This window comes from Camellia sinensis, chromosome 14 (assembly GCF_055761805.1).
Source record: "Camellia sinensis isolate YWXY chromosome 14, ASM5576180v1, whole genome shotgun sequence".
In the NCBI taxonomy this organism is placed as follows: Eukaryota; Viridiplantae; Streptophyta; class Magnoliopsida; order Ericales; family Theaceae; genus Camellia; species Camellia sinensis.
Genome location: NC_138974.1, coordinates 29,538,388 through 29,549,370, shown reverse-complemented (window position 1 = coordinate 29,549,370; position 10,983 = coordinate 29,538,388). Strand labels below are relative to the sequence as shown.

The window sequence follows — 10,983 nt, the reverse complement described above, 5'->3', positions numbered from 1 at the left end:
AATTAGTCTCAACTTTGCATGCCAAACGACACTTTGCCTTCGTTTGACATAAGCTGAAATGATTTTTTTTAGCTAAAATAATCACAAAAAGATAAAATAACTTTTTTAGTCCAATGAGATAAAATGTCATATTTAAATCATAATTATTTCATTTTTTCTCTCATAAAAGTTAAAAGAGTCAAAAAAAACCTATTCAAACGAAATTTTTTAACCCTATACTGAAATAATTAAAAATTAAAATACCAACTTGCATCCCAAATGAACCCTTGAACCCTTAGGCTCCGTTTGGCAAGAGTGTTTTTGGTTATTTTAGTAACAAAAGACAAAATAGGTTATTTTAGTTACAATAAACAAAATATCATATTCAACTCATAATTATTACACTCTTCTTTCACAAAAAAAGTCAAAAAATTAAAAAATTCTTTTCAAATCAAATTTTTTAATTCAAACTAAAATAATCAAAAAAAATCAAAAAATTAAAAAACTAACCCGCTTTGGCTTACTATGCCTGTGTTAAGCTATTTTAATCATAACAAACAAAACATCACATCAAATCCATAATCATTACATTCTTCTCTCACAAAAAAATTCAAAAAAGTCAAAAAGCCTTTCACAAACCAAGCTTTTAAACCCATGCTAAAATAGCTAAAAAAATCAAAAAGTCAAAAAACCAACCCATTTCCCAAACGGAGGCTTCGCATATAGCATTTTAACCTAACCCCTTAGATTTGTACTTATCACCGTAATTTCTATCTCGCAATTTCAATTTCTCGCAATGGCTGCGTTGGGCTTAGAGAGACACTCACATTATATGTACTAGAACCCGTTTTCTGCGGTTGCGCTTCGTCGCAAACGGATAAGATTGGCTTGTCTACTGGACTCTCCACCGTCGATCCAACGGTTCACAATTTTAACTTCACACGTGTCATTCCTTTAAACATCGATTACAATTATTACACAAGACGATTTAACATCACGATCTCTCACATAAAAACCCTTATCATATCAACTCAACAGCACTCATCATACCACTTTCTCTCTCTTCTGCAACTAAGACCTTGGATCTAAGTTCGTTAATGGCGTCTCAGATCTGAGAAAAGACAGTCACTGTTCAAGATTTACTGTTTTGACCTTCGTACTTGGAAGATTTGAATCAGCAATGGCGTACTCGTTTCCTGAGGAGGTGTTAGAGCATGTGTTCTCGTTCATACAGTGCGATAAGGACCGAAACGCGGTGTCTTTGGTGTGCAAGTCGTGGTACGATATAGAGCGGTGGTGTAGGAGAAGGGTTTTTGTGGGGAACTGTTACGCTGTGAGCCCTAAGATCATGATCAGACGCTTCCCGGAGGTCAGATCTGTGGAGCTCAAAGGGAAGCCTCATTTTGCGGACTATAATCTAGTGCCGGAGGGTTGGGGAGGGTATGTGTACCCTTGGATCGTAGCCATGGCTAGGGCTTACCCTTGGTTGGAGGAGATTAAGCTCAAACGCATGGTTGTGACTGACGAGTCCTTGGAGTTGATCTCGAAATCGTTCAACAACTTCAAGGTGCTTGTTTTTTCTTCGTGTGAGGGGTTTACTACTGATGGATTGGCCGCCATTGCTGCTAATTGCAGGTGAGCTTTGTTTATGTGTATTTTGGCATATGTCTGTTTGGTTGCTGAGAAAATTTTGGAAAATAGAAGCAGAGAAAGTTTAGATTTTAAATCTGATGATGTATTTTTCGTTGCTTTTTAAGCTTTTGAGTGAACTGAGGAAAACTGAGAAAATAAAGTTTGAATCTTTAGTGTCTGGTTGAATCTTCGTTCCCGCTGGATTGTCTGGATTCCTTTTTTTTTTTTTTTTATCTTGTATTTCTCTTTCTTAATGTATATTTCATAACTTCCTATATCCTTCATTGCTGATAAATTTAGAAATTGAAGAGAAAATAGATTCTCTTAGACCAAAGATTTAAGATTCAAACTCTGTTTCTTTGATTACACACGTTTTCTCAGCAACCAAGCGGGTCATTCTTAGATTTTGGGCGTAGGTTCTGTTTTCCAAGTATTGTTTGTTTTTCAGGTTGAGTCCTTATCATTTCTATGTATTTTTGTATGATTTCTTTGTTTAGATAGTTTGAATTCAGCTAATTTTTTATTTGGGTATTGTTTCTTGCTTTCGTTTGTTCTTTTTTCTCTTATTTTATGTTCTGAAAAGATGAATGCTATTATTTCTTCACCAAGGTTTTAAATTTTTGGTCAATATCTGCCGTCTGAAGGGTGTTCCCCTTTTGATTTTTTTATGGGCTATTGCAAATTAGGGTTGTTTCAGATTTTGAGTTTTTACTTCTTGGACAATGTAGGTGCTTTCCAATTCTGTGTAAGTTTGGTTTTCTCCTTATTTTACATTTGAGAAATCTACTCACCCAAATTTTTTGTCAAGAAATCTACCCAAAAAGGAAAATTGTGTTTGAGATTTAGTTGGTGTATTGTAGGGTCCATGCATGGAATGAATCTGGATTTTAATGTTTTTGGGTAAAATTCTGGATATAAATTTTGGGTGTGTAATATTAGTGTTCTGCATTGTTATAGTAAAATGAATGGATCTTGTTTCTTTTTATTTATTTATTTTATAGTAATTATTTAGTTGTTACTTAAAGATTCTTTTGAATTGAGTTTTTGGTGGTTCAGTTGTGGTCCTTGGGCAGAACTGAAACTCTTTTATGTTGTTCTATGCTATGTTGGGATATTGTATTGTGAGGTGGGGTGTAAACTGTGTCTCTGTGAAAAATGGTTAATTGAAAATATCAAACAAGTGGAGAATAAATGACTTCCTTTCCTTTAATTGCTGCTATCTGAAAAAGTTATTCTTGACAAGGACTGTGTAGTGTTTTTCCTTAGCAGTCACAACAATAATTGCTAAATTTTTAATACTATTAAAAAAATGTTACATTTTTCTTCAAAACTTGTTTGGTTAATTACTTTGATTGGAAAACATGTTAATTTAATTATTGTAACCCTGTCATTATAGTGTCTCCACTTTGCAAATTTGACCCACTGTGCGCTTTCACAGGAATCTAAGAGAGCTGGATTTGCAAGAGTGTGAAGTGGATGATTTGAGTGGGCATTGGCTCAGCCATTTTCCTGATACCTGTACACTTGTATCCCTTAACATAGCTTGCTTAGGCTCTGAGGTAAGTTTGTCTGCTGCCCTGGAGCGCCTTGTGGCTAGGTGTCCCAACCTGAGATGTCTCCGTCTCAACCGTGCTGTATCCCTTGAGAGGCTCCCAAATCTACTCCGTCAGGCCCCTCAGCTGATTGAGTTGGGGACGGGTGCCTACTCAGCTGAGCTCCCCTCCGACGTCTTTTCAAGCCTAGTGGAGGCTTTTTCAGGCTGCAAGGAGCTCAAGAGCTTATCTGGGTTCTGGGATGTGGTTCCAGCTTACCTTCCAGCTGTCTTTCCCATCTGCTCTGGGCTTACTTCTCTGAACCTAAGCTATGCCAATATCCAAAGCCCTGATCTTCTCAAACTTGTTAGCCACTGTCATAGCTTGCAGCGCCTATGGGTATGCCTCTATTCTTCCACTATTGCTAATTCGTTATATGCTGATAATCTTTTTGATGATTGCTAAACAAAAAAAAAAAATGATTAATTTCTTCTATTTTTTTTATCAAAATGCTTTCTAGATATGGGGCTTTCAGATAATCCATTAGTTGCCCCCTAACAGCAAATAAACCAACCTGGAATATGATTAATAAAAGTTGGATGATCGTTTGATTTGAGGCCATTTGGTTTGGCTTAATGACTTGGCCCAAATCTTGTTAAAGTGAGATGGCATGGACATTTTCTGGATATCAAGATTCCCTATCACCCAGCTATAATGTGTTTTGTCATCTGTAATCCTTTGCAACCCTTGCTACTAATTGTTTGTTTTCCGTACCAGAAATCATCTCTCTCATTTTAGAAAATGTTGCTTTTAGTTCATTATCAGATGCAAGTCTTTTGCAATTACATTACATTCTTGAACTAATAGAGGCATAACTACAGGTACTGGATTACATTGAAGACACTGGCCTTGATGCCCTCGCTGCATCTTGCAAGGATCTGCAAGAACTGAGGGTGTTTCCATCTGATCCATATGGGCCAGAACCAAATGTATCGTTGACAGAGCAAGGCCTTCTCTCTGTTTCAGAGGGCTGCCCTAAGCTCGAGTCAGTTCTGTACTTCTGCCGCCAAATGTCAAATGCCGCATTAATTGCCATTGCTCAGAACCGTCCAAACCTGACTCGTTTTCGTCTCTGCATCCTTGAGCCTCACACAACCGATTACATAACCCGGCAGCCACTGGATACTGGTTTTGGAGCAATTGTTCAGAACTGTAAGGAGTTGCGGCGCCTATCGCTATCTGGTCTTCTCACCGATCGCGTGTTTGAGTATATTGGGACTCATGCGAAGAAACTAGAGATGCTTTCTATTGCTTTTGCGGGGGATAGTGATTTGGGACTTCATCACGTGCTGTCTGGGTGTGAAAGCCTAAAGAAACTGGAAATTCGAGATTGCCCCTTTGGAGACAAGGCTCTTTTGGCCAATGCTGCAAAGCTGGAGACAATGCGATCCCTTTGGATGTCTTCTTGCCCAATTAGTTTTGAAGCGTGTAAGCTACTAGGTCAGAAGCTGCCGCGGCTTAACGTCGAAGTTATTGATGAGAGGGGACCCCCGCATTCAAGGCCTGCAAGCTGTCCTGTGGACAAGCTTTACGTATATAGGACAGTTGCAGGGCCAAGGCTTGATATGCCTGATTTTGTATGGATGATGGATGAAGAGCCGGCATTGAGATTTTCTTGAGAGATCTTGTCATGGGTAAAACATCCTTGGGTCTTCTTTATGCTTCTCCGCATTTTCATTTGTTTAATTTATCAAAGCTTCATAAATAGTTGCAGTGCCAATCGAAGTGGGAACAGAGCTATTAGATGGGGGGTTTGGAGTGGCTCGACAGCTCTTATGCCATCTATTTTATGCTTGGCCGGTCTATTTGGTTTCAATTAATGATTAATAAAAGAGGCTATACTCCTTTTGTTGTAATGTGTACTGAGTTTAGTGACTATAGATGTCACTAGGTTTGGCAAAGTCACCATGTATACTGTTTGTAGACTCTACTGCATGTTTATTATGCATTCATTTTATCTGTGTTGCCAAAATGTTTGTATTCTGGACTCGTGATGTTAATCATTTGTTTGGATTAATAAATTTTATTTTGTCATACACCCGAGTCATGTTTCTTCTAAATTTGTCCTCCTCGTTGTATCTTTATTTATCTCTCTAAATTTATAAGTTTGCAGTTGAAGGTTTTATGGAATTGGCGACACTGAGTGAGCAAATTCACTAAAGTTTTAACCTTTGATGTTTAGTAGGTTCTGTTTTCTTGATCACATTTGGAAAGTGGGATTTTAGCCAAATTTGGGCTAAAGCATTGTTTGGCAAGTTGGTTTGTGATTAAAATAGTCACAAAAGGTAAAATAGGTTATTTTAATCCCAACAAATAAAACATCACATTTAACTCATAATCGTTACCTTCTTTTTTTACAAAAAAATTTAAAAAGTCCTTCTCAAACTAAATTTTTTAGCCCAGGTTAAAATAGCTAAAAAAGTTAAAAAATCAAAAAGCTAACTCATTTTCCAAACCGAGTATAAATAGGCTAAAATAGTTAGTAAGATAAAATGTCATAGGGGTGAGCATGGTCCGGATTGGGGTAAAATCATGACCAATCCGTTATTTACGGTTCTTGAAAAATTGAAACCAATCCAAACCGTTTAAATCCTGGAACAAATCCGAACCAATCTATTTAAATACGGATTGGATCGGTTTAGGATCACGGATTCACATAATTAAATAACAATATATATATATATATATATAACACTTTAATTTCATAAAAACATAAACATAGCGCTATATTAGTTCCACAATAGCAATATGTTCTAGAATTTAAACAACCATAAGAAAATTGGTTTCACTATAAGTATTTAGACCATTACAAAGTAAAATTAAAAAGTAACAAACAAAAGTAATAAAAGAAGATATTATGCGGGTTTAGGTTTGAGTTTATGTTTTATATGGAATAAGAGAAGATACTATGGAGGAGGATGTATAATAAAAATATAGATTATTTGTATACGGTCCGGATCGGTTCCAATCTGGAACCGTGGGTTCCAATTGGAACTAATCCGTGGATTACGGATTTTTAATTCTTCAATCCGGAACCGAATCACGGATTCAAAAAACCAATCCAAACCTATCAGATTGGACTGGACTGGATCGGATTACGGATTTCACGGATTCCTTACTCAGCCCTAAAATGTCACATTAAATTAATAATCATTTCATTTTTTCTCTTACAAATATTATATGCAACGACAAGAAAATCCAATCATCTTTTTAAACACAAAAATTTTTACCTATTAAAATAGTCAAAAAAATTAAAATAACTTGTTAAAATGACATCCTCACAACCACCCACATTGTCTAATGGTTGAGATTGTTTTGGTGCATGTTGCCAAAAAAAAAAAACAAGGGTGAATTACATTAATGGTCCCTATAGTTTGAGATTTGTATTATTTTGGTCCCTGACTTTTTAATTGTGACAAATTTGATCATGAATTTTGAATCTTGTTTCAAATAAGGACAATTGTAGATACTATTGGATTTTTCAAGAATAAAATTGTCAATTTGATAAAATATAAATTAATTTGACAAAAATAAATGTCAAAAAATTATTTCTAACTATTAAAGATAAAATTATAAAAAATTGATAAATCTTTTAGACATTTATTTTTTTTTACCAAATTAATTTTTATTATGTATTTGGATATGATCATGTAAAATTAATTTTTAAAAATTAATCATGTAATTTTTATTAATTTTTATCAATTTTATATAATTTTATTTTTAGTGGATAGAAATAATTTTTAAAAAATTTAATTTTTTTTTTAATATTTATTTTTATCAAATTAATTTATATTTTATCAAATTGACAATTTTATCCTTGAAATTAAGTAATGATATGTTCAATTATTCTTATTTAGAATAAAATTCAAAATTTAAGGTCATCACAATTAAAAAGTCAAAAATAAAGTGATATAAATATTAAATTATAAGAATTATTAACGTAATTTGTCTTAAAAAAAAAAAAAAAAACAAAACAAAAACTACTGTATATGAGAGAGAGAGAAGAATGACTTCTGCAGATGGCTGAGGGATAGAGAGAGAGGCCTCGACTGAAGAGCCACGTGAGAGATTCGGGGAAATGGAAGAGTGTCCACAACTTTTGCTACAATCGCGCTCAGCTTTCTACACCACCTGATGACCAGCCAGTGTGTACTTCCAACTTGAAGCCTTTGAATAATCATCAGATGCCCACACTGATTTTATTTATTAAAAACAAAAAACAAAAAACAAAAAATAAAAAACAAATAAAGAGGTGACAAGTTTGATGATACAGAGTTTCATACACTATTTGAATATATAGAAAAAAGAGTCATGGGAAGGACACAGAGACAATAACAGAACACGGACACCACCACAACCACCACCACCACCACCACCACACCCACAGGCGAGAGAGAGAGAGACTCAGTGCTCAATTATATATAAAAGTAGGTGAGAAAGCAAAGATATCTGCAATCTCTGCGTGCATTCTGCGAGTTGTTGTATAAATATAATCAAACACAATCTCACCATACGATTGATGTAATTATGAATTATGATTTACCATCATACATACGTACAAAGATATATATATATATATATATATCTTCTCTATACCTTATGATTTTCTTGATGAATTCATCTCTGTGTTTTGGGTCCTGTTACTTACTGGGTCACCCAATTATGGCACACACTGAAGAAATAGTTTGATAGAAAACAGAGTCTGACCCACGTCTTTAACTGATCTCTCTGTCAAACTGGTTAAATTGATTCCATTCTATGCCCAAACACCATGACCCAATTGACATATGTTTGTCTCTTTTAATTTTTGGAATTAAAAGACTCTCTCCTGTTTATTTTGCTACTTTTGTTTTTGTTTTTATGGGCTCTGTAGTAAAGCTCTGATAAAATGGTAATGACTTGAATGGTTTTTGTATTTTTGTTACCTCCAAGTTTAAAACGAATCGTCAGTACTTGATTTCGTTGACTTTAACGTGAATATAATCATTTTCATGCTCGAGTCAATGCATATACCAGTGTAAAACTGCCTGACCCAGATGTGGTAACCAATCCAATCAAATAATTGTTATAATTGATTCTTCATGACATGATTGCCAAAGGGTCCAGTTCCTTGTAGAAAGCTATGACTAATATCTAATTTGATCACCTATATCTAATTGGGCCGATCATTGCCAAAGGGTCCAGTTCCTTGCCAAAGGGTCCAGTTCCTTGTAGAAAGCTATAATTTGTGTAGTCAAGTTGGAGTGGCGGTCAAAGATGTTTTTAGACCTAGCTACGAAACCGAGTTACGGGTTCTAGATACGGGACCAAGTTATGGGACCTAACTATGGGACCTAACTACGAGATCTAGCTACAGAACCAATCTGTTAGACCTAGCTACGAGTTCTAGCTACGGGGCCGAGCTGTGAGACCTAGCTACAAGACCGAGCTACGGGTCCAAGCTATTGGACCTAGCTACGCGTCCTAGCTATGAGACCTAGTCACGAGACCTAACTATGGGACTTAGCTACTTCCTAGTGGCGGTCAACGCTATGGCCGAGCTACCAAGCAAGGTAGTCAAACAGAGCCGAAGTAACTTAGTTGACCGCAATGTTAGCCGAGATAAAGATGTCAGCCGAGGTAAAGGGGTTAGCCGAGATAAAGGTGTCAGCCGAGGTAAAGGGAGTGGCCATCTCACTTGGCTTGCAGTGATGAGGGTGTTCTAAGGATAAGCATTATCCTTGGGCATGAGGCTCATAGTAGGACTCTGCTAAGGAGAGTTAGAGTCTTATTGGGATTGTGCAAACCATCTCACTTGGTTGGTAGTGAATAGGGTGTGTGATTCCTAGGAGAACTCTCATAGGAAGAGTTGGAATCCTATTAGGAGTATGCCAAGCACAATCTATAAAAGCTCATGGCCAGACCTATGGACATGTATCACAATTTCTACTCTAGAACACACAGAGCTTTTTGTCTATTGTCTATTTGCTGACTTAGGCATTGGAGGGGTTTCCGGCACACACCCGCCAGTTAACTCACGTTTGTGTTTTCAGGTAGCAAAGCAACGTTGTTTGGAGGAGTGCAAACTTGATCAACAGGATTATACGAGAAGATTATTTCGCGCTTGTGCAATTGGCGCTGTCTGTGGAAATTACACAAAGAGCAAAACCTTTTGATTGAGTTTTCCTCTCTAGTTGAAATCAATGGCGCACAATGAAGATTTTCCGCAATCTACTATAGATGGGCAAACCCCGGAAGGGGGTGGGAGGCGCGAAGGTTTACCTTATATCCCACCCATGGCGGAATTAGATCCCCAGCGAAGGAATCCACGGAGAGAAGTGAGAGAAAGACAGGGCTCAAGTCCACCTTGCTCTCAAAGCCCTGATAGACAGAGGCAGAAGATGGATTCTCAGGTTCTCGAAGATCGCGTAAGGGAGCAAGACGAAGTAATGAGAAGAATGGTGGCTAACATAGAGTCTATGAAGAGCCAGATAAAAGGCAAAGAGGTGGCAACAAAAGAGGGGCGCAAAAGCAACACACACTCTTGCCACTCAGAAGATCGTGACAAACAAGTCACACTATCACAGACTGAAAGTAGAAGCCTCAGGTCGGGCGATACACAATCAAAGACTTCCAGGACACGCTACTCCAGGCTTGAGAGAATGAGGACTGAAAGGGCTTGAATGAGAGAAGACACTCAAGCTCGCGATCCCCGCAGAGTCTACACACTACAACGATTAGTTCCTAGAACACATGGGAGTGTTGAGGTAGGAATGCCAGAGTCGCGCATTGCCTATGAACCAGCGGACAAAGTGTTAGCAAGTCTGCAGAGCTCGCCGTTCGTTCCTGCAATTGAGAACGCATCATTACCCTGAGGCTTCCATCAACCTAAATTCACATCTTATGAAGGGAAGTCAGACCCCTACATGCACTTGAGCCACTTCCGCCATGTCATGGTAGTGTATCGGTGAAACAAGGCTCTAATGTGTATCCTATTCCCTTCCAGCCTTGGTGACCTGAGTCTAACATGGTTTGAAAGGTTGCTACAATATAGCATAGCTTCATAGGTGCAACTAGCAGAAACATTTGTAACCAGATTCAGAACAAGCACCAAGACACCAGTGAAGATTGACCAGCTACTCTCCATAGATATGAGCGAGAAGGAAACATTGAAATCTTACAACAATCGGTATTGAGAGACTTTTAATCAGATTAGAGATTGCCCCACAAACCTAGCTATCGCACAATACAAACGAGGCTTGCCGACTGACAATAAATTGAGGGATTCAATGACAATGACGCCACCCCTTACTATGGAAGCCCTGATGGAGAGAGTGCACTAACACATCTTGGTAGAGGAAGATGAGATGTACACCAAGGCAGAGTTCGACACAATAGCGATACCAGGCAAAGAGCCTTTGGCGAGAGTTAACACGGTTGACAAGTAGGACTGACCGCACAAAAGTCTTTGCCTAACTGGGAGTAAAGAGGGTTGGCAAGTTTGACCAACTCTTTCTAACAAGTTTTTGCCCGACTGGGGGGCAATCAAGAAGCTTGGCAGGATTGGCCAGCATTTAGCTCTTCTTCAGCTGAGATAAGGATCCGCGCTAAAGAAAGTTGGTAGGAATAACCAACATTGAGCTCTCTTCAGCTGAGATAAGGATCAAGGCTGAAGAAAGATTGGCAGGAATAACCAACATTTAGCTCTTCTTCAGCCGAGATAAGGATCTGCACTAAAGAAAGTTGGCAGGAATAACTAACATTGAGCTCTCTTCGGCCGAGATAAGGATCAAAGCTGAAG

The 10,983-nt window shown here is 37.7% G+C and overlaps 1 protein-coding gene across 1 annotated transcript; it reads left to right on the top strand.

The window, feature by feature from the left end:
* The first annotated feature begins 838 nt into the window (after window positions 1–838).
* Window positions 839–5,237, top strand: LOC114292055 (protein TRANSPORT INHIBITOR RESPONSE 1). The gene is made up of 3 exons (XM_028235961.2): window positions 839–1,614; window positions 3,050–3,542; window positions 4,025–5,237. The coding sequence occupies exons 1-3, from the start codon at window positions 1,160–1,162 to the stop codon at window positions 4,820–4,822; spliced, it is 1,746 nt and encodes a 581-aa protein (XP_028091762.2). The 5' UTR covers window positions 839–1,159; the 3' UTR covers window positions 4,823–5,237.
* Window positions 5,238–10,983: the final 5,746 nt, after the last annotated feature.